At 41.1% G+C, this 25,317-nt stretch overlaps 1 protein-coding gene across 1 annotated transcript; it reads right to left on the reverse strand.

Moving 5' to 3' along the window:
- Positions 1-177: 177 nt before the first annotated feature.
- Positions 178-24,522, reverse strand: LOC138945539 (alkaline ceramidase 3-like). The gene is made up of 11 exons (XM_070316980.1): positions 24,191-24,522; positions 23,192-23,302; positions 17,804-17,856; positions 16,605-16,657; positions 13,440-13,521; positions 11,576-11,611; positions 10,819-10,874; positions 5,811-5,918; positions 4,565-4,672; positions 2,409-2,454; positions 178-1,689 (listed from the first exon to the last, which is right to left on the reverse strand). The coding sequence occupies exons 1-11, from the start codon at positions 24,282-24,284 to the stop codon at positions 1,624-1,626; spliced, it is 813 nt and encodes a 270-aa protein (XP_070173081.1). The 5' UTR covers positions 24,285-24,522; the 3' UTR covers positions 178-1,623.
- Positions 24,523-25,317: the final 795 nt, after the last annotated feature.

The following is a 25,317-nucleotide window of genomic DNA, read 5'->3' on the forward strand; positions in this document are numbered from 1 at the left end:
GACAAGATAGCGTACAGAGAAACACCGGATGTATCAGGATCTCGCGTGCGCGAGATTTCGTTTTTTTGTGTCTCGCGATAGTTGGAGGAGCGAGAGCCGCCATGTTGTGTTTTCGTCTGCTCGAAATGTGCGCAAAAGTCGTAAATCATCCAAAAAAAGCTTATTCCGGGCATTGTGTGTGTGATATTTTTCTTCAAACTTTTTCACTTTTCTTCTTTGTTTCACTTGTTTATTCTCGGAGCCGATTTCGCCAAATAACGGCCGTACTTTCGTTTGCCTGGTTGTTTTGATTGATTGACACGATCTGATTATATTTTTTTCGACGGCGGCTAATATAGTGACGCGGCCTATAAAACGGTGCGTCAAATACGGTAGTAATTATCACGTGATAATGGGTAACACCAGGTTTTGGCACTAGTAAGCCGTCATACTCCTGTCCGCCCAGCCGACCTTCCCCTTGACCCTGCTTGTGACCTCGATGTTTTATGCCCCCGCAAAGGGGCACGGTACTCTCTGAGCACCCAAAACCTGAGAGATAACTGGCGGAAACCTTCCTATTGCCCCATGGCCTCAGCACATGGTCACAATAAACTTGTAAATGCTTGACAAAGACAAACAATAATGCAATATGCATTGAACATGCACAAAATACAAGCTCTACTAAAATTGCAATGGCAAAAATGTGAAAAAATCTGCCGAAAATATACTTTAGTCATGTAAACGAATATTTTTTTCACAACACATTTGTTTTTTTAACAGCATCAACAAATACTGTATTTGCCCTAGTCTAATGACCTGACCATTATTATAATATACTGATTTATCACGGAGTTTCTTACTGTGACCTGAGTAGCATTGTTATTGGTTTGAAGTATGCAGCATGGCGCAAAAGTAAGCAGTTGTGATGTTTTGCATGGGGATGACCGATCATAAATGATCAGCAGCGCATGATCCTTATACCCAGTCCTGTACTTCCATCATTTCCTCCTAGCTCACAAACAAGGACAAACGAGGGGGAAAAAAACCCGCATGACATTGTAAGCCAATCACTAGCTAGCAGCGTGTTGCTAAACGTTGTTAGCAAGCACATGTAAGACACGCAACTCAATAATGATTGGCCTATTTTGTCACGTGGTTTTGTTAGCCCTCTTTTTTCCAAGGAAAGACAACCCTTTGCTGCCCATAAAAACTTGACAGAGTTATTTCCGGAATTCGCCTATTGCCTATATGGCGGGGTGATTGAAAAAGTTCTTCACATAATCTTCACATTTGAACGACAGTCACCTTCTCTGTACCAAAACCCCAGCGAATGTAAAGCAAACACAGCATCAAAAACATCAATAAAAATGCTCATTACAATGTCAAGCTTAGCTTCTACAACAATTAATATGAATAGTCTACACAAAAAAGGCCATGGCAGACAGATGGGCAGTCAGCAAAAATGTAATGTGCTTCATGATTTCCCCGATTTTTCTGGTTATTTCAGCTTGGTTGAGCCTGGAGAATTAGAAGCTTCTCTCGACATAAAGTTAAACTAAAACAGATACAGCAAAACAATCTAAATGCCAGTTATTTTGTTGGGACATGAGCTGTTATACTCCAATGGCTTTGGCTCTTCCGTCATTACCTCACTTTTTCTTGTTTCGCTGCATTTGGAACACTGACGTACGGCAAAAATCCAAACAAGAACTGTAAAAAAAAACCAATAACATGAAAGTAAAGTTAACTCACAGAAGAAGAGCACAGTCTACCAGGATAATATCCACATCAGCTCCGAATACAACTGATCAGTCAAGTTTTCAGGTTAGGCCAAAAAAAAAATAGGTGTGGTTACGGTAACATGGCCAAAAAAAATAGGGTAGGTAGGTAGGCAATCACTTTTCTTTTTTTTTTACTTTTTTTTCTAATGTGTACAAATTAAACATACTTGACAGGGAAATAAGTGTGCGACACGGGCGCTTTCGCTTTCATTGCGTTTTTTGCACTCGTTTTTTTTGGTTTTTTTGACAAATTCAATAAAAAGTTATAGGATCGGCCCCTAAAAATAGGGTAGGTCGGGTTACCGTAACCACACCTATTTTTTTTTTAGGCCTTACTAGCTGCTTATAGATACATACACGATCCAACTACTGTTTTCAGTAATAATCTCACAGGGATTACACAACCAAAGCTTTGGCTCTGACGAATCAATGGAAGAGAGTTCAAAATGTTGAGGAGACACTATCCCCCTCCCTCCCCCTCCCCACCCCTCTCAAATTCATGATATGGAGGCAATATGCATGCAAACATGCAAGCACACACACGCACACACACACACACATACGCACACATGCATGTACGCATGCAAGCACACACACACACACACACACACTCACAAACACACACACTCTAAAAACAGAAATACCAACCTTGAGCTCAGGGGACTTGTTGAGGATGGTGTACCTCATGTGTGTCCTGCAATGATAACACACAATATGTTCATCAGCTTCAGCACATGAAAAAACAAATGTTGCATGGTGATTGTACACACAAAAAGATCTAGATTATTTTATCAGAATCTCAGAATTTGCTGAATGAACATTTTTCTACTTTTAATATTTAAATAACAAAGTGACTGTGGTGAGATGAAATATTTGTAATATTTTTACAAATTACTGTACTCCAAACCCTCTGGGCAACTGTTTACGTCTGCGATATATATGGAAATGGTCTTATGATAGATTTTGTTTGCGGTATAACATTCAGTTCTGAATTTCATGCTGTGCCAAGGTCTTGGATTTCAAGAAAAGTTTTCACAAGAGCTTGTCTTCTATAAACAGGAGCTACAAGTGTCTTCATGCAAGATCACAGCTTTTTACCATATCTTGTGCAAGACTGGGTTTTTTTTCACTTTTCATTCTGTCAGGCTTCGAATGTATCTGATCTTATGTCCATCCTCTGCAATAGTTATTTTAACAAGAAGAGCAAACGCTCGATCGAGTCACTTTCGCAGTTCTGAATATTATATGAGGCATCAGATGGACAGGAAGAAATTGCTATTCACAACACAATGAGTCACGTTCACATAAAATTTGAGCCCGGTCACTTTTATAGTTTCCGAGAAAAGCCCAACGTTAAGTTGTGTGTTGCCGAACAGAAAAGGCTAGTTATCTCCCTTGTTTTTCTGATAACGTTCGTAAAAGGCTACAGATGTAAATACTTTGATGTAAAGAATAATCCTACAAAGTTTCAATCACATCCGATGAACTTTGTCAAAGATATAAAATGTCTAATTTTTCCTTTGACGCTGACCTGTGACCTTGAAAAAGGTCAAAGGTCAACGAAACCATCGTTAAAGTGTAGAGGTCATTGGAGGTCACGACTAAACAAAATATGAGCCCGATCGCTTTGATAGTTTCCGAGAAAAGTCCAACGTTAAGGTGGTGTCTACGGACGGCCGGCCGGACGGCCGGCCGGCCGGACAGACTAACACTGACCGATTACATAGAGTCACTTTTTCTCAAGTGACTCAAAAATAACCTAGTTCCAAATGAGGCACATAAATTGTATGAGAGGACGTTTCACAACTCACAAAAGAGGAGACAGGCACATAATTTGTATGAGAGGACGTTTCACAACTCACAAAAAGAGGAGACAGGCACATAAATTGTATGAGAGGACGTTTCACAACTCACAAAAAGAGGAGACAGGCACATAAATTGTATGAGAGGACGTTTCACAACTCACAAAAAGAGGAGACAGGCACATAAATTGTATGAGAGGACGTTTCACAACTCACAAAAAGAGGAGACAGGCACATAAATTGTATGAGAGGACATTTCACAACTCACAAAAAGAGGAGACGGGCACATAAATTGTATGAGAGGACGTTTCACAACTCACAAAAAGAGGAGACAGGCACATAAATTGTATAAGAGGACGTTTCACAACTCACAAAAAGAGGAGACGGGCACATAAATTGTATGAGAGGACGTTTCACAACTCACAAAAGAAGGAGACAGGCACATAAATTGTATGAGAGGACGTTTCACAACTCACAAAAGAAGGAGACAGGCACATAAAATGATAAATTGTATGAGAGGACGTTTCACAACTCACAAAAGAAGGAGACAGGCACATAAATTGTATGAGAGGACGTTTCACAACTCACAAAAGAAGGAGACAGGCACATAAATTGTATGAGAGGACGTTTCACAACTCACAAAAGAAGGAGACAGGCACATAAATTGTATGAGAGGACGTTTCACAACTCACAAAAGAAGGAGACAGGCACATAAATTGTATGAGAGGACGTTTCACAACTCACAAAAGAAGGAGACAGGCACAAAAATTGTATGAGAGGACGTTTCACAACTCACAAAAGAAGGAGACAGGCACATAAATTGTATGAGAGGACGTTTCACAACTCACAAAAAGAGGAGACAGGCACATAAATTGTATGAGAGGACGTTTCACAACTCACAAAGAGGAGACAGGCACATAAATTGTATGAGAGGACGTTTCACAACTCACAAAAAGAGGAGACAGGCACATAAATTGTATGAGAGGACGTTTCACAACTCACAAAAAGAGGAGACAGAGGTAGGTGCCCATCCCTGCCAGGATGTGCCACCAGGCGTGACACTCAAACAAGGGTGTCGCTGCTGTGTGGATCTGGTCACGTCTGAACGACCTGCAAGCATTAAGACATGTCACATGTGAAATTCTTCTCATCAACCAGGATGTGCCACCAGGCGTGACACTCAAACAAGGGTGTCGCTGCTGTGTGGATCTGGTCACGTCTGAACGACCTGCAAGCATTAAGACATGTCACATGTGAAATTCTTCTCATCAACAAGCGTGACACTCAAACAAGGGTGTCACTGCTGTGTGGATCTGGTCACGTCTGAACGACCTGCAACCATTAAGACATGTCACATGTGAAATTCTTATCAACCAGGATGTGCCACCAGGCGTGACACTCAAACAAGGGTGTCGCTGCTGTGTGGATCTGGTCACGTCTGAATGACCTGCAAGCATTAAGACTTGTCACATGTGAAATTCTTCTCATCAACAAGCGTGACACTCAAACAAGGGTGTCGCTGCTGTGTGGATCTGGTCACGTCTGAACGACCTGCAAGCATTAAGACATATATGTCACATGTGAAATTCTTCTCATCAACAAGCGTGACACTCAAACAAGGGTGTCGCTGCTGTGTGGATCTGGTCACGTCTGAACGACCTGCAAGCATTAAGACATGTCACATGTGAAATTCTTCTCATCAACAAGCGTGACACTCAAACAAGGGTGTCGCTGCTGTGTGGATCTGGTCACGTCTGAACGACCTGCAAGCATTAAGACATGTCACATGTGAAATTCTTCTCATCAACAGGCGTGACACTCAAACAAGGGTGTCGCTGCTGTGTGGATCTGGTCACGTCTGAACGACCTGCAAGCATTAAGACATGTCACATGTGAAATTCTTCTCATCAGCCAGCATACGCCACTATAGGTGTGACACTCAAACAGTTACTGCTGTGTGAATCTTGTTCTGTTTGAATGACCCGCAAGCATGACATTTCACGTGTGTAAAAAAAAAAACAACGACAATTCCTCATGCTGAAGTAAAACAAAGTAAATCATCCAGATATCATGCATGTATTTCAAGACTTAACAAAGCACTAATAAACTCTTTTTTTTAAAGCAAAGACACACACTCAAAAAACAAAAGAAATACACTATCCACAATAGTGTGTGATAAGTTAAGACCCCCAAAAAAGAATATATCAACCTAGCTTGCATGTCCACTTCAGCACAAGAAGTCACTGACCTGAGATTCTGACAATATACATTGTCGATGTTCCAGAGAAGGAACCCTGACATGTAAGTAGCAAATGAGCTTGCGTACAGCAGTATTCCTGTCTTGCTCTGGTACTTTCTGTCAACATGAATGAAAGTGCATAACAAGTTAAAGCCCTGTTTCAAAACAAAGTCATAGCAAGTGGCAATGGAAATCAAACACTGTTAATGCAATATTATTGCTGCTACTTTTGTTCTTTCTCTTTCATAAACAAATATTTGTTTAAAGTTTCAGTAAGACATTACACTTGTTAAATTCAACTTTAATTGAAAACTGTTGCAGTCATGTTCACTTGGTGTATGCATCACATGTGTGACTGTGTTTCAGAGAGACAGATTAACCCCTTCACTGCCCACCCCGTATGTAATACGTGGTCATTTTCGGTTTGTCCTACGCCCATAACCGTATCTCATACGTGGGATTTGTGTCAACAACATTTCAGGACATTTCTGAAAACTAAATGGGAGGTAACCACTGTCCAAGTACTTGTAGGGGTTCTAAACACATTTCTTTCCCATAGACCGTTCGGATAATGCTGTTATACTGTGGCAGTGAAGGGGTTAACAGACAGAGAAATAGTAAAGGAGTGAATCAGAGCCTCAGAGTGTCTCCAGATCATTATCTTAATTAAATTATGTAGCATTATTAAATTCACTTCAGCAATGACAATTATAGTTCCATGCACACACAAAAACGAAAAACAACTTGAGTACATATATGCAGACAATAAAGCTTGCTAAAACACACACACACGCTCGTCTACACGTACACATGCACAGACATCAGCTCACCTGCACACACACATGCTTACTAACTTTCTTTCTTTCTTTCTTTATTTGGTGTTTAACGTCGTTTTCAACCGTTCAAGGTTATATTGCGACGGGGAAAAGGGGGAGATGGGATAGGGGAAAGGGGGGAGATGGGATAGAGCCACTTGTTAATTGTTTCTTGTTCACAAAAGCACTAATTAAAAAATTGCTCCAGGGGCTTGCAACGTAGTACAATATATGACCTTACTGGGAGAATGCAAGTTTCCAGTACAAAGGACGTAACATTTCTTACATACTGCTTGACTAAAATCTTTACAAACATTGACTATATTCTATACAAGAAACACTTAACAAGGGTAAAAGGAGAAACAGAACCTGTTAGTCGCCTCTCTTAATGCTTACTAACATACATCTTTGTTACAAAATAAGACAAGGGAACAGTAAGTTCATGTACTTGTCTATATTAAAGCACACATAAAGCTTTGCGCAAACACATACTCTCATAAATTATATGCACACACACACAAATGAACCTTTTGGAAATGTCAATCTTACCCACTCAAAAATTAAACTGTTCAGAAAGGGAGAGAACCAAAATGTCGAGTACCAAAAGGTCGAGGCACAGTTCGTAGAGGACATTACGTTGACAGACAAAACATCAAGTAACAATAGGTCGAGTGCGACTATAGGTCAACCGCAAAAGGTTGAGGTGGTAAACGGAAAAGGATTGAGGAGTTCATTTTGAATATCAAACACGCACGCACGCACGCACACCGGCACACACACACACACACACAGTGTCTGCAAAAAAATTACAATGCACACATAGCATCAAAATAATCAGTTCAGCTGTACCAATACAGTGTTAAGACTGTGATGTCAGCTCATGGTGTCAGTGGAGGTTCTTTTGTGTGCCCTGCCCTGCACATCATGCACTTACTGACACAGCAGTGGGTCACTGAACGTAGACAAACACCGGTCACTTAAAACACTGTTCTGTTACATGTACTTACAAGTTATGACCGACAAAAAAAAATTGAACACAGCATTTTAGCCTTGTGCATAAATAATAAATCAAGCAAAATGTATGACGACTGCAAGATTAATTTCCAAGAAAAACAAAAACAATTAACACACAGACAGACATGCTGAAAGTGAACTCCACATATTCCATCCTCAAACTTTTGCTGTCGACCTTTTTTCGCCCTCAACCTTTTGGTAAATCTCTCATTTTGACTCTTGACCGAACGTCATCGACCATTTGTGTCTCAACGTTTTGTTGCACATCTGTTTACATTTAGTAAAGTAGGCATAAGTGTACGTACCTTCAAAGATCTGAGAAAATCAGGTCTTTCAAATGGAGAGCGTCTTAAAATGGTGCTAAATGTAACGGCATTATGAACAGAAAATCAGGTCTTTCAAATGGAGAGCGTCTTAAAATGGTGCTAAATGTAAAGGCATTATGAACAGAAAATCAGGTCTTTCAAATGGAGAGCGTCTTAAAATGGTGCTAAATGTAAAGGCATTATGAACAGAAAATCTGAGGAAAAAAAAGTCTTAAATGTAGAAAGATCAAATACAACAGGGGATCTTTAAAATAAAACAAGTCGCGTAAGGCGAAATTACTACATTTAGTCAAGTTGTGGAACTCACAGAATGAAACTGAACGTAGTCCGCCGCTAGTGCAAAAGGCAGTGAAAGTGACGAGCCTGTTTGGCGCGGCAGCGGTTGCGCTGTGCTTCATAGCACGCTTTACTGTACCTCTCTTCGTTTTAACTTTCTGAGCGTGTTTTTAATCCAAACATATCATATCTATATGTTTTTGGAATCAGGAACCGACAAGAAATAAGATGAAATAGTTTTTAAATCGATTTCGGAAATTTAATTTTGATCATAATTTTTATATTTTTAATTTTTAGAGATTGTTTTTAATCCAAATATAACATATGTATATGTTTTTGGAATCAGAAAATGACGAAGAATAAGATGAAATTGTTTTTGGATCGTTTAATAAAAAAATAATTTTAATTACAAGTTTCCGATTTTTAATGACCAAACTCACTCATTAGTTTTTAAGCCACCAAGCTGAAATGCAATACCAAACCCCGGCCTTTGTCAAAGATTGCTTTGCCAAAATTTCAATCAATTTGATTGAAAAATGAGGGTGTGACAGTGCCGCCTCAACTTTTACAAAAAGCCGGATATGACGTCATCAAAGGTATTTATCGAAAAAATGAAAAAAAACATCCGGGGATATCATACCCAGGAACTCTCGTGTCAAATTTCATAAAGATCGGCCCAGTAGTTTAGTCTGAATCGCTCTACACACACACACAGACACACACACACCACGACCCTTATCTCGATTCCCCCTCTACGTTAAAACATTTAGTCAAAACTTGACTAAATGTAAAAAAGGAGGGTGGAGCGGGGGGGGGGGGGGGGGGGGGGGGGGTGGTGTGTGTGTTCCACAGTATACAAACACACAAAATGAAGTGTACAAAAGTTAGTGTGCACAACAAGACTCAGGTGTTATCATTAGTGCAGACATTTGATTAGTAAAAAACTAGAAGCTGCGTTAGAAAAACTTAGCGCTACAAAGCAAAAATGAACCCATTATAAGCGATCAACTGTTGATGTTAGTGACTGAACACAGCACACTCAGTAAACTAGAAGAATACATGATATGAACTGAAAACGTTCACAGAAAGATGGCACACTCTGACTCACATCAATACCCTTATTGACGCAAAAACTGTGACCGCAACCATCAAAGCATACGCAACCTGAAAAATGGTAAAAGTGCCAACCCAATTTGAGACAATTCCGACAACAAAACATACACACAGAACAGGATTCACCGAAGCATGGGGCAATTCACAACCATTCTCAGGTGAATTCTCTGTCTCTCACATGTGCGTACACTGTGACACACACATGCACACACACACATTCAGTATCACACCTTGCCTACTGGCCAGTGCATGAAGGAGATTATTTCCAAGAGTTGACTTTCTCTGCAGGCCATTTGTCCTACCATGCCTCATGCACTCACATGCAAATGAAAGAAACACTTGAAAAACACTATTATATACACATGTTGCTTGGGATTGCTGTGGATACAGCAGCCTTGAGGAAAATTCTGCAAAGTTCAACAATTCCCGGGACATGTGTAATGCTTTTCTTTCTTTATTTGGTGTTTAACGTCGTTTTCAACCACGAAGGTTATATCGCGACGGGGAAAGGGGGGAGATGGGATAGAGCCACTTGTCAATTGTTTCTTGTTCACAAAAGCACTAATCAAAAATTTGCTCCAAGGGCTTGCAACGTAGTACAATGTATTACCTGACTGGGAGAATGCAAGTTTCCAGTACAAAGGACTTAACATTTCTTACATACTGCTTGACTAAAATCTTTACAAAAATTGACTATATTCTATACAAGAAACACTTAACAAGGGTAAAAAGAGAAACAGAATCCGTTAGTCGCCTCTTACGACATGCTGGGGAGCATCGGGTAAATTCTTCCCCCTAACCCGCGGGGGGTTTAAAAAGTGATTTAGAGCAATTTCTCAGGATGGGAAACATAAAGATGGACAAAAGCTCTATAACTGTTCATGTATGTATGCACTACTTGTAGCTCAAGCTGCAAACAGACACACAAACACACACATACATACAGGGATCAGTACTACAATTAAGAGGGAGGGGCGAGGGGGGAATGATGGGGAGTGTAATACTGCACTAACACTGTAAAGCAGAACTAATGCATACACTGGTCACAATTAAACACATGCATGACAATTATATACATGTATCTAAAAGTGTTTCCTGCAAACAGTGGGTGAATTACTGATCAGCAAAAACAGATGATGTAAATGATTCCCTGTCAAGCTGAAAGAAACAATTTCATGCCAAAATAAGTTTGCTGATGAGAAAAAAAAAGAAGCTGAATCAAAGATCAATAGATACACATGCAGTCACCAACATGGAACAACTACATTTGTAGCAACATCATGCATGCACTTAGTCCAATACACCATGCATCAATTCCTTTTAAAACTGGTGGGAAAACAAAACCCAACAAGGTTAGACAACATTTCTACAGTACACCCAATACCCTATACAACACTACGAAAGCTACATGCATTTTGCATCATTAATACAAAGGTGTTTAAGCACGAAATAATAAGACATGCACCGACTCACACTAAAATTCTAACTGCCCCCATAACCATGGCCACCACCATGAGCCCATACGCAGCCTGAAAAAATCCAAACAAACTTGTACAATGTTTATATAACATTTATTTGTGAACACATATGTTTTTGTACATTGTATAGCATATTTTGATTATCTATAATTTTAGTCAGATTATAGGTGTATGTGTGCCCATTCATTGCCCAATTATAGTTTGTGTTCAAGTAGTTTCATACATTGTATATTATTATTTCTTTCATTGTTGCTGTTGTTATACATGTACACACACATGTTTTGCACACTGCCTGTCAGCTCTTACAGGAGCCATTAATGTGTCTGTGTGTGTGTGTGTGAGTATGTGTGTGTGTGTATGTGTGTGTCCGTCAATGTGTGGTCTGTGTGTGTGTGTGTGTTTGTGGACACCCTCAGACATTCCTATATGTTTGTATAAATGCATGTTTTTTCTTGATCTGTTTATTCATCTGTCAGTCTCTTTATTTGCTTACTTCTTCATATTCATAGCAGTTACACTGTGAAGCATGCAATGATATCATTATAATTGGCCTTGTAAAAAATAAAAAATAAAAAATAAAGTGAGAATCTCATATAAAAAACAAAACAAAGAAAACAAAACAAAGCAGGGAACTGAACTGTTTGAAAACTCCAAGGGAGATCACCTCTTATAGCTACACTGTACTTACACCATAATGGCTTGACATTTACTGTAGTATTTAAGGAAGGCTAATAAGGCTCATACTTGCTCACCTCATGGAAGATTGGATTTTTGTTGACCAAGTACATCTGCAGAAAGAATGAAAGAGGAAAATGTAATTGTCTTCTATAAGGCGGCAATTGCATCTATTTCTAAAAGTAGAAACCTTGCCGGCAATCACTGATTTAAAGCCATGTGTAAGGCTCCCCGTAACTCTAAGAGAATTTGAAAATGTTCAAGATTCTTCTTTCAGTATGTGACATCACTTCCATGGAGTTATTTTAAGATTAAGCCGCTGTGCAATACTGACTGTCATTTTAAAACATACATCATAAGTTTTCATTATTAATTGTTTGTCTGTACACTTAAAAGACTTTTGGGTCGATATTTTTGTGAATGTATTGTTTTGTCAATAACAAACGTTCCAACAACCTACCTTTCTTGTTTTTTTATTCTGTCATTTTAAGAGTTTCCTTCAGCTTTAATCATTAATTATGCAAAATACAATACTGTTGTAAGTGTAAAAAGGACTTCCAGAAAAGAAGAACTCTGGCAATCATTCTCTCGGGTTTGTATGTGTTGTGAGAGAGTGAATACTCTTGCATTTAGTGAGGCAATGACGGGCACAGTGGCATGGTGGTAAGACGTCCGCCTCCTAATCGGAAGGTCGTGAGTTCGAATCTCGGTCGCTGCCGCCTGGTGGGTTAAGAGTGGAGATTTTTCCGATCTCCCAGGTCAACTTATGTGCAGACCTGCTAGTGACTTAACTCCCTTCGTGTGTACACGCAAGCACAAGACCAAGTTTGTTTGTTTGTTTGTTTGCTTAACGCCCAGTCCACCACGAAGGGTGATATCAGGGCGGTGCTGCTTTGACATTTAACGTGCGCCACACACAAGACAGAAGTCGCAGCACAGGCTTCATGTCTCACCCAGTCACATTATTCTGACACCGGACCAACCAGTCCTAGCACTAACCCCATAATGCCAGACGCCAGGCGGAGCAGCCACTAGATTGCCAATTTTAAAGTCTTAGGTATGACCCGGCCGGGGTTCGAACCCACGACCTCCCGCTCACTGGGTGGAACAAGATCAAGTGCGCATGGAAAAGATCTTGTAATCCATGTCAGAGTTCGGTGGGTTATGGAAACACGAAAATACCCAGCATGCCTACTCAACGAAAGCGGAGTGAGCTGACTGTGCTCTCAGAGTATAGTGTGGGGAACCCAAATGGGCAAACGAGCTCACACGTAACCAGACAATTCTGGAACGCTGAAGAAGGAGAAGTGAGGCAATCTTTCTACATATGTGCTTCTTGTCAACACATTTCATACACACCCCTCGCTAGTGACTGGCCTAAATGTCACATGGAAAAGTTTGACTCACTAAAAACAAGAGCATAGCTGCCAACCTTCTGAAGTCAAAATCCAGGAGCCAGGGGCTCCAGGGGGGCCGTTTAGTCTTGAATATGAGCAGGGAGAAGTTGTAAAATTCGGGAGATTCCCGAAAAATCCGGGAGGGTTGGCAGGTATGCGAGGAGTATATTCACTCCTTTACAACTCATACAAACCCGACCAATTTATTTTTGAACATCTATTTACACAGTACTCAGATAAATGTTATTTCCATATTTTTTCAAACATGCAAGAACACTGATTAGATGCAATGGCCAATGCTAATGCTTCATTTTCAATGCAATTTGACAGCTTGCAGACTCATCTCAGCATGAAAACAAAGTTACAGTACCTCACTGGACTAAAATCAACAATTACTGTCAACCAAGCATAACTTTCATCAAGCAATTTCTCTGATATTAATACACTAAATCAGGCGATTATACAGGCGAATCACACAAAACGCATCCAGACAAACTACTATATTATTCATACAAAATTGGTCAATAAAAAAAAGAAAACTAACCACTGTAACAGCGACACAGTATACAAACAAGGTGTACACCAGCCATGCAAAGTTCTGTCCTTTTTCAGCCTCCAAGGTCAATCTGAACAACAAAGCAATTTGATACATGTATGATACACTCAGTGCAACCTTTTCAGACCCAATTTAAGACACCTTCTTTTTATTAAGACTCAGTTATCTGTTCACAACATAAATTAACTCCCATTTTTTAAGAGCTAGTCCATCCTTTTAAAGACCTGATTTTCTTATAGATTTTGGAGGTCTTAAAAGGGGGGTTCCACTGTATAAGCACAGCTAGGGTTCGGTTAAAGGCACAGTCCATCTCATCTAACAATCTGGTTCACCTGCACCATCTCAGCTTTGGCCAGGATTTTATACCCCCATTCCACACAACCGTCCTAGGTCCCGTTCCCGTACCGACCAAGGACGGCTGCCACAACAATGGAACGCTGCGCAAACGGCCGTTTTTGGTATCCCTGAGCAGCGTCTGACCATAGTGGCAGCCATCCCCAGGACGGCTGGGAACGGAAGCTAGAACGGATGTGTGGAATGTGGGTATGACAACTCAGTGTATGAGAGCGCTACCATTGCGTTACCGTTGTTTTAAGTTCCTTTAACGATCCAAGCGTTCCGTTACCGATTGGTTAAGGTTCCATTACCGTTCATTCTGATCGGGGGGAGGGAACGGCTAAAATTTTGAACATGCAGCCTAAACTCAACTGTCCCTACTGTTCAAAGCAGTTCCGTTAACGATCATTTACGTTCCATTGCGGTTCCCTCCCGATCCCTCCTGTGCCCGCACCGTTCCTTGGTCGGTACGGGAACAGGACCTAGAACGGTTGTGTGGAATGGGGGCATTACACGGGACAAGAACGGTTGTGTGGAATGGGGGCATTACACGGGACAAGAACGGTTGTGTGGAATGGGGGCATTACTTGGGACAAGAACGGTTGTGTGGAATGGGGGCATTACACGGGACAAGAACTGTTGTGTGGAATGGGGGCATTACACTGGACAAGAACGGTTGTGTGGAATGGGGGCATTACTTGGGACAAGAACGGTTGTGTGGAATGGGGGCATTACACGGAACAAGAACGGTTGTGTGGAATGGGGGCATTACTTGGGACAAGAACGGTTGTGTGGAATGGGGGCATTACACGGGACAAGAACGGTCGTGTGGAATGGGGGCATTACACGGGATAAGAACGGTCGTGTGGAATGGGGGCATTACACGGGACAAGAACGGTTGTGTGGAATGGGGGCATTACACGGGACAAGAACGGTTGTGTGGAATGGGGGCATTACACGGGACAAGAACGGTTGTGTGGAATGGGGGCATTACACGGGACAAGACCACCCTCCACTTGGACACATCATAGACCATTTATCCTGGACCGCCAACTAGCTCTCTCTCCGCTCTTTCTCTCTACATAGACCATTTATCCTTGACCGCCAACTAGCTCTCTCTCCGCTCTTTCTCTCTATTACGAGGTAGTGGCCTCTCGCATTTTAGAAACCGACGCTTACAAGCCTTTCAGAAATCAGGGGGATGTCATATCCGGTGTCGATTGTAAACATGGACAAAGTTCTCAAATGCTAAAATAAACTCAGCTAAAGTGCATATGGAACATGTTTTTCGATGAGTTTTGTTAAGTTTAGTTTGGAGTTTTGGAAAATCCAGTTCATTGTCACCTCCCATTGTCACAAATAACTGGAGCGTACTTTCTTTTCACTGTCTTCGAATCACTCATGGCCTTTCAAACCGGACGCTAAGCGCCCCTGAAAGTCGAGCGTCGTAACCTCGAAGGGTCACGTGACGAGTTGGCGGTCCAGGCTATTTGGTCTATGGACACATATAAAGAATCAGGTCAGACTGTTTTGTGTGCAGAGAGGAAATTTGTTTATTAATTATAATCTTGAAAAGCCACCTACCAGTGGATTTTTAGAGAATTCATGAAAAAAAAAAGCCAACTAGACCAGAATGGCGTTTTGCGCATTCTGATTATAAGTCCCATATGAGTTTGATTAAGGGGGTCATTAAATTACCCATAGGCTTTTTCTCCAGGGATGAACCCTGTAACATGATCAGTCTCATCCACTTGTGGTGCAAAACCTATTACATGTAGTACATGCAGTTCCCAACAAGCACAACATTTCTGTGTTTTGTGTACATTTTACATTTTTGGTTTGCCTGTACTTAGAAGGCTTTACATTTCTCATGCAATCTTCTTATCAAACTTGTGGTTGAAGGCACCCAAAAACAATAAAATTTGTATGTACCTCTACAATAAAAATAAAGTTTAAGAATTCTACATAACTGTAAAATCAAATCCATAACACACAAACTTTGCAATGTGCAGGCTTGCAGACTACACAAGCGTACAAACATAAAAGATGCTTAAAAGAGTGCAGATGCATGGTCTACTAAGTACTATCCTTGAGGTTAAAAAAGCTTTGTACAGGAATGGTAAATGTCGATGCAAGTAAGATCAAACACGCACAAGCAAACTATAGTATACAAGATAAATGTATTGGCGACACTGCCCTAACTAGCGACTACTGTTAGTACTCTTTATCTGTTTTCAGGGACATCAAATGAGTGCAGTATTAACTCGACCTCTTGCTGCAGCATTAGCTGTAAATAACATATAATTACATTGTCTGTGTTTGAGTGTGTGCAGAACGACTGAGAGAGAAACTATGTGTGTGTGTGCTTGTGAGTGTGTGTGACAGTCATTTAACTTGACCTTCTGTTCCAGCATTAGCGGCAAAAAAATCTTCTGTGTGCTTGAGTGCGTGTGTGAAAGAGACACTGTGTGTGTGTGTGTGTGTGTGTGTGTGTGTGTGTGTGTGTGTGTGTGTGGTGTGTGTGGTTTGTGTGTGTGTGTGTGTGTATGTGTGTGTGTGTGTGTGGTGTGTGTGTGTGTGTGTGCATGGGGTGTGTGTGTGTGTGGTGTGTGTGTGTGTGTGTGTGTGTGTGTGTATATGTTCCCAGCTGCATCTGTCAACATGATGGTATGTGCATGCCATGTTTTGTATGACCTCAGCTGTCTGTGAATATAATTAGGTCTGCCGACTGATGAATGAGTACAATGAATCGAGTGCAACTACAGCGAGCACAGGTGATATCATTTAACTATGCTTGATGTATAGTTTCATACTTACATGCCATACAACAGGAAAGCAGATCCATAAATCATTGGTAGTTCATCCATCAACTGTAAAATGGACCATGATGTTTTCAGTTAAATATGTATCACCTTTTGCATAACAACTGATAAAATGCAGTGAGCAATATAACACATAGGTACCATCATACACACACACATGTTCACATGCAAACACACAGCGACACCATGTGCAGCCGGTATACAGGCAGAGAAACACAAACACACAGACAAACACAGACACACACAGACAAACACAGACACACACACAGACACACACACACACAGACACACACAGACAAAAACACAGACACAGACACAAACACAAACACACACACAGACAGACACACACACACACACTGGACAATGTTGACATTCAGACATAAGCTACCAAGACAGACAAAAGAGGAAGACATGCAGGGAAAAAGAAAGGTGAAGACAATGGTGTGGAAGTGAAGATTGACAAATGTGAACACATAGATCACGGGCATGGTATTAAGACGTCGGCCTCCTAATCGGAAGGTCGTGAGTTCAAATCCCAGTCGCTGCCGCCTGGTGGGTTAAGAGTGGAGATTTTTCCGATCTCCCAGGTCAACTTATGTGCAGACCTGCAAGTGACTTAACCCCCTTCGTGTGTACATGCAAGCACAAGGCCAAATGCGCACGGAAAAGATCCTGTAATCCATGTCAGAGTTCGGTGGGTTATAGAAACACAAAAATACTCAGCATGCCTCCTTCGAAATCGGCGTATGGCTGCCTGAATGGCGGGGTAAAAACGATCATACACGTAAAATTCCAGTCGTGCTAAAAACAAGAGTGAACGTGGGAGTCTAAGCCCATGAAGCAGAAGAAGAAGACATTCATGGAAAGAAGAAGAGCAAAAGACTGGCACAGCAGTTCAAAAAGAGCGGGCAGTCCGAATAACGCTGTACAATATAATAGTCTTTCTAGTCAGGGTACAGTGGAACCTACCTTTAAAGACATCCAAACACCTGATAAAATCCTGTCTTAAAAAGGAGGGAATCTGACAAAAAGGGGCAGTTTTCAACAGAAAGTCTGAGAAAACAGGGTCCTAAAAGGAAGGGAGAATAAAACTCTTAATTTAAAATGGGATGGGTGGGAGGGGGGGGGGGGAGAGGGTGTACTGTATTGTGCAAAAAATCAAACACCATGGAAGTGGCTTTTCAGTTCACATACCTGCATACTGTATTGTAGTGTCATATGAAACAACCAGGAACCACACCCAACCACTGCAAACAGCATAAGCATAGCAATTGAGCCCATGTATACATGTGTAACTTGTAAAAACGACAATACACCGCTCATCCTCATCCGTAACCATGCATGTCTTTAAACATTAGTTTAATGCTTCACACACACACACACACACACACACACACACACACACACACACACACACACACACACACACACACACAAAAATGTGTGCTTATATGTATACTGTCATACAAACACACACACACAGATTTGTGCTTACATGTATACTGTCATACAAACACACACACACATCTTAATACAGTCAGTGCAGGATTAAACTCAAGTTTCCTGTTGAGCTGAATGTATTTCTTCAAGGTAACAACTGTTAAGGCTGAGTATGTATAGACCTACAAAGCACAATGCAGCACAAATTACTTTGTTTGCCCCCCCCCCCCCCCCCTCAGTCACCCAGCCACACTTCTTTTGAAGTAATTAGTTAAAATATTTCAAAGCTGTATAATCCTTAGTTATTTGGCACAGTGGGAAACCACATACAAACACGTAACTTCAAATCAAGATCTATTCAAGCCTGATCAAAAGAATGAGTGACCTTTCATACGTACAGCACTTGTATGGAAATTATACATTTCATCTTTCACAAGCTTGTTAACATAAACTTGAGCTCTCCTGCCCTGAATACTGTGGTACAAGCGTAAAGTCAAGAAAGTAGTCTTTGGGCTTTACCAGTGACTGGCCTCGCCCTTGTAATGTTTGCATAAAGGCAGTTTACAAAAGGCACGATAGTTTTCTAGAGAAACCTCGATCCTTTCCTCTGATTAAAGATGACAAGTCAAACTTAATTAGCACCAAAAATGGTGATGCTGCTTTCCTCAAGTAGAAAAGATTCTGTTCAAATAAAAATATAAAAATGAAAATAGGCAAGCCATACTTAGATTTACTACTAGTGTTTATTCTTGACAACCAGTCCTTACCAGTGATCGCATTTTTGCTGTTAAAAAAACCGGTTATTATTCATAACTATAGTAAAAGTAGCACGGATCCTGGCTACAACAGAAAAACTGTGGCAAGGCAAACTTAGAATATTAAAAACTGTTAAGTTACATTCTCGTATTATTATTATTATTATTATTTGAAGTAACTAAATCGCAAAAGGAAACATGAACAGCTTTCACTGGCTGATGATTTTGTCTTCATTATTTTAAGAATTGAAATGAGGATAATATATTAGACATTTGTACTTAACGCCATATCTCTGCTAGCATCACTGAAAAGATTACTGTCGAACTTGTCAACAACGGCCACCCAAGGGACCCACCAAAAGTGGTCAATAATATACAACAATAATAACAATAACAACACTTTATTGTCCATTAAAATGGAAAATTTTCTTCGGCACACCCTGCCTGCCTGTAAACGATTATAACAACAATTGGACAAAAGAACAACACACATAAAACATAAATTCACGTATGTAATAACAAGCACACCTATCATACTTCCAATAACACTGACCTATAAAGTGTTGTCCGTGTCATCTTTAAATTGAATAAATGTACAGATAAAATCTAAATAAGGTCACACGTCTATTAAGACTATCACAATCAAATATAATATTGCACTATGTAAATTTACCCTCTCATAACACAGGAGTTGGGTTTCACAGCAGAGCAATCACATTACGAATATCACAGATTAGGATTTGTAAACTGATCTTCTTCTTCGTCGTTCGCTGTAAACTGATCAATAATGTACACTGCTCATAGTCATAGTCATAGACACACACACACACACACACACACACACACACCCCTTTACACATTTTTTGTTTTTTTCCTGCTGACCAGCCTCTACGTGATGCGAGAAGAATTTAAAATGGTGATTGCGGAAGGAAGGAAGGACTTTTTAAACTGGGTTTTGCATGCTAAAGGGACCTTATAATGTTTACCTGAAGGGAGAATTTCAAAACAAGGGTTGAGAGGATGGATCGGATCACGGACAATTTTGATAGCTTTCCGCTTAAAGCTGTGGTCTATTTATGACTTTCCGGGGCTACGAGGTTAAAAAGACAGGGATGAAAATCATGTACAGAATTCTGTACAGCAAACGCTACCCGAAACCCCACCTATACGGCGTGTATGACCTTGAGAGCTTCAGTCAACGCTTGAATTTTGCAGGGATAACATCCGGTTTGCTCTATCATATTTTATCTTCAAGAGAGATCAAGGGGAAAAAAGTAAACGCCCCGGCGAAGATTCGAACTCTCGACCTCCAGACTTCGTTTCTGATGTCCTAACCACTAGGCTACTGCGCCAATTGAGAAAAAGAAGGAAAAACATTGATATGAATTCATGTTATGTTATTCTTGAATCAGCATGATTTATATATATATCTATCCGCCCACTGTTCAGAAGTGAATACATGTATAACTATTTCTTTGATGACTGTTTTTAACTTCACAGAGCTTTGGAGAGATTCAAATACTCTTCTTGTCATTTTTGGCTCATGTAAGTGTAGCCTATGCGATGCTAACTTGTGTCTGTCTGTGCGTGCGTGCGTGCGTGTGTATGTATGTATGTATGTCTGTGGTAGAAACTTTAACATTTGACTGAACACCGAAATACTAATTTTACCTGGTTATTATTTAAGCAACAGCTTCAAAGTATTGAAGCAATGATCAACATTTTGTCGGCACGTATGTAGTTAAAGTGTGTATCCAAAGAAAACGGGTGGTGGGGGGTTTTGGGGGGGTAAAAACAGGTGACTGGTTTGTGTCGTGTGTGGTATGTAGACCAGGTCAGGGGTCAAGGTTAGGTCAGATCGCGTGAAGGATTGTGGTATAGATGCAGTTTTCACCGAGCTGCAGTTCGCCGATTCGGAGAAGACGATTTTACATTGTTCGGTTTCGTAGCTCCAGAAAAATAGATAAAGAAGATACCAAAGGAGATTTCCTACAGGTTAATCTGCACAGCGTGTTTCCAGTGTCTGCGCGAGGAAGCGCAGCGCTGTCAAAAGCGCAGTGTCGATCTGGCCATCTCAGGCAGTCATGTAAGTAAGTAGGCTACAGACAGACAGATCTAGATCAAGTGTCTCGCACTCTTGCACCGTGTCACCTATGCCGACTGTGTGTGTGTATGTGTGACGGAGTGATTGAGTTTGTGTTACTGTTTGTTGATTTCTTACGTGAGCCTTGAAGGCTTCGCCTCTTGTTCTTGCATGTTGTAAAAGAGATATCGCAGCTATTTGCAAGGCGCGAATGTCGTGTAGCATGACGGTGTAACCATGTACTGCGGCTCCGTGAAACATGTTTGCAAATAAAGGCAATTTTGAAGGGCAATTTTTACGTTTTTGCAACACATGAATGGTAGTTCAAGCGTAGAATGATATAATATTATTATTTTTTCCATCTTTGACAACACTGGTAGAGTGGCCTAGCGGTTAAGCCATCGGCCCCGACATTTCGAGGACCCGAAGCCTTGAGTTCGAATCCCTGCCAAGTCATTTATTTTTTTCTGCTCGGTCCTTCTTGACAAGTATGCCCAGCTCTGAGAGAGCAAACAGGATGTTACCACTGCAAAATTCAAGCGTTGACTGAAGCTCTCAAGGTCATCCACGCAGTATAGATGGGGTTTCGGGTAGCGTTTGCTGTACAGAATTCTGTACATGATTTTCACCTTATCTTTTCAAACTCGTAGCCCCGGATAGTCATAAATAGACCACAGCTTTAATGGCAGCTGGGTAGAGACTGGTCAGCTGTCGTTGGGGTTGCCCTACAAGTGTGCTGGCCGTCGCAACAATGCGGTGCAGTTTAGCTTTGTTTTTTACATTTATGGTATGGTACCATGTCACATTGTTAAACGTGAGAATGCTTTCAATCAAACTGCTATACACAAGTTCCATAACACTTTGATTGACATTAATATATTTAAGCTTCCTGAGAAGAAAAAGTCGCTGCAGCATGAACATGATCACTAAAAGTCAGCTTATTGTCAATTGAAACCCCAAGATATTTGAATGTGTCCACAAGTACTCAGTTGGTCGCTACAAAATATACATAGCCCAGGTGTTGGGTTGAAGTGCTAGTCTTTCGGATGAGACGAAAAACCGAGGTCCCTTTGTGTACACTACATTGGGGTGTGCACGTTAAAGATCCCACGATTGACAAAAGGGTCTTTCCTGGCAAAAATGTATAGGCATAGATAAACAAAATTTCCACCAAATACCCGTTTGACTTGGAATAATAGGCCGTGAAAAGTAAATATTCGCCGTAATGGCTTGAGACTTACTGGCCGATGTGAATGCGTGATACAGTAGTACCTGCCATATCCGGTCACCCATTAGTCATTGCAAAGGTGACCGCAAATATCAGGTGGCCGTTCATTACAGGCCCCCTCCTCCTCCAAAAAACCCCAAAACACACGATCAAGTTTTCATGAAGAAAAGAAAGCGATCATCCACGAGCCGCCGATTCATTGTCTCTGTTAGTTTTGCTTTCGTTTATACATCTTAATTATTTGCGTTTTTAACTCGATCGTCCTGGCTAAGCTATTGTTTCGTATGTTTCTATGTGTGTTGTTTGGATTATTATATATGTATTTGAGTGTCAGATAAACAAGTGTTTCAAACTCACATCAGCTGTGATCGATCCGGAAGTGACTGCCGTAAATGTACATGTATGCGCATGTCTGTATTTACAGTTTGCGCATGCGTAAGTATTCATGTCGTCTGCTCGTGCTGTGCCGTCTGTGCACACAACACACACACACACACACACACACACACACACACCACAGGCGCTCGCCCGCGAAAGTGACAAGTGGCCGTTAAGTGGCCGCTCCTGTCGAGTAAGAGGGGCACCTTAGGGCAAAAATCAGTGACCGTTGACCGCGTCAGACAGGTTAACGGCCATTAAGAGTCAATTATAGAAGGAAAACTCATTAGTCATGGGAAAGCTGGCCGCTCCGGGTAGGTTCACGCCCACGAAAGGGCCGGAAATGGAAGGGACTACTGTATATTGTGTAAAAAATTCCATCTCACACGGCAGAAATTAATATGTAAAGCGCTTAGAGAATGTCAAGCGCTATATAAATCTCCCATATAAATAAATAAATAGAAAAAAGATCGCTGGGGATTGATTTGTGTGGTCGTTTTGGGCAGGTGTTTTTTTTCCAGTGGGCACACGGGGATACAGGCTCGACTGTATTAAATACTGTTACTTAAATTCATCCATGTAGTTCATGCTGACTAATTTTTTTACTGCGTTTTATTCATTGTTTGTTGATCTCATCCTTCAGGGCAACAAGGAAAATTAGATATATATGCAGTGTTGACAAAATTTACTTCACTTACCAACTATACTGATGTAAGAAAATAAAACTGGCTTCTCCAGCTTCTGTTGAACAGCCAGAATACAGGCAAAGAGTGGTGCGAAGATCATGATGACATTGGAGATTGTGTTCCCTGCAAAGATACAGATCAACTGAGTAACATAATTCTTGTATGTCCGCATTGTACTTATTACTAGAGATGTGTAACCGAAATGTATTTGAAGGTAATCTTGAACTTTAGCGTGTTAAATTCATAGCTCATAATTCAGCTCGGCTTTTAAGTCTCCAAATTTGTAGAACCTGCACTTGATCATAACAAGTCATTTTAGATCCCTTTGAAGTTACGGAATGAACTCTGATGAACTGTACGAATGCATTTCATTTACATGGGTCAAAGAAGGAATTATCCGTGTGAGCGAACAAGGGAGACAACTCTTTCGTGTAAATGATGTCCCATGGTTGACAACATACGCCATTTTCGTCGATTGAACAACCAAATTAATTAATTATGCTTAAGTTTGGAGTTCAATCCGTCAATTAATTTCACAACAAATGTTCTTTGGCTTGCTTACATGGACTTGTATCAAAAATAAGTCAAGAATGTCACTGGATTCTGAGCTATGAATTTAACACGCTAAAGTTCAAGATTACCTATTTGTATGTGTGCACAGGCGTCATCCTCAAAGTCAAACTCAAACAAAACCTTCTTTTTTTTTCGCAAAGGGGAAGATTCAACAACAGGTCGGTACTCAATATGCTGCGAAAATGTGTGCTGTGAGTGTGATGTTGAACGATTACTTCGTCAGTTCGTGTGATCTCCGCCTGTGCCGGTGTGATCCGAGTCATTCACGATAAGTAAGTGAAACTTTTTTCCGTTACACATTGCAGTAATCACGAAGAATTGTGCACACGTATGTGCTCTATTCTGTGGAAAATGCACTCTTTGCGTCTGTGCTTTTTGAGTGTGAGTGTTCAGTGCATCATGTGTGATTCGTAGGTCAGTCAGTGTGCAACAACTTACAAAATTCCGCGATGTACCGGCTGACCACATAGTTTTCTTCACACCAGTCTATGGTCGACGTCACGATGCCCCAGTAGGCTTCTGTCGGAGCCATGATGAAGAATATGTCTTCCACGAGCGCCACGAGGTTCTGTCAGCCAACAAGTATCCAGTGCTTGTGGTCCCTAGCAGCCGAACAAGTCGCTTTTGGAGGAAGCGAAACTTGAGTGTCTGCGCACGCGCACTTAGTTATCATACAACCGCACACTTCCGATCCAATATTTTGTGCTCTGATTGGATGAAGGCGAAACGCGTTTCGGCTTGACTGAATCGATTGAAACTGAAACATCCAAAAACAGACAGACTGCTATTATCAGGGGCGGATCAGTTCATTTTATGGGGGGGGGGGGGGGGGGGTTCCAAAAATATATAGTGAAGATATGTGTGTGAAGGCGCGAAGCGCCGAGCCGACGGCGGGGTCCGGGGGCATGCCCCCCGGAAAATTTTGAAAAAAAGGATGCAAAATGGTGCAATCTGGTGCATTCTGAGGATGATCATTACCAGCCTCAGGCAGCAGATTTTGTCACTGATTAATACCCCAAAAATTGAAACTCAACCCCAAATTCACACAAAAATATTGTTATTTTTTGGTTCCGGAAACCCCAGAACCCCCCCCCCCTCGTCCGCCCCTGATTATAATAACGTTGCTAAATTCAAAATCAATGTGAGTTACCGCAACATTTAATTTTTGACAAAATAAGACATTCACAAATACATCGACCCAATGGTCTTTAAAGATGATGATGATGATGGTGACGATGATTACGGTAAAGACGGTGATGACGGTGATGGTGATGATGATGATGAGGAGGAGGAGGAGGAGGAGGAGGAGGAGGAGGAGGAGGAGGAGGAAAAGAATGAATCATGCACATCTAATCAGAGGTCCATATTGTTCAGGGCTTTACAAACCGCCGGCTTTCCAAACTCTGGCTATGTCCAGGTACTGGTGCGGCGGCCATCTTACTGCGCAACGGGGTGAAGCCCGGTGTGACGTTTTCATCTTTCGCCGTGTTGATATTTCGCTTCTCGGCCTCGTTGATCTAGTATAAACTCTACACTGAACAAAAAAAAACACCCTTCGATAGTAC

This window comes from Littorina saxatilis, linkage group LG13, assembly GCF_037325665.1.
Source record: "Littorina saxatilis isolate snail1 linkage group LG13, US_GU_Lsax_2.0, whole genome shotgun sequence".
Lineage (NCBI taxonomy): Eukaryota > Metazoa > Mollusca > Gastropoda > Littorinimorpha > Littorinidae > Littorina > Littorina saxatilis.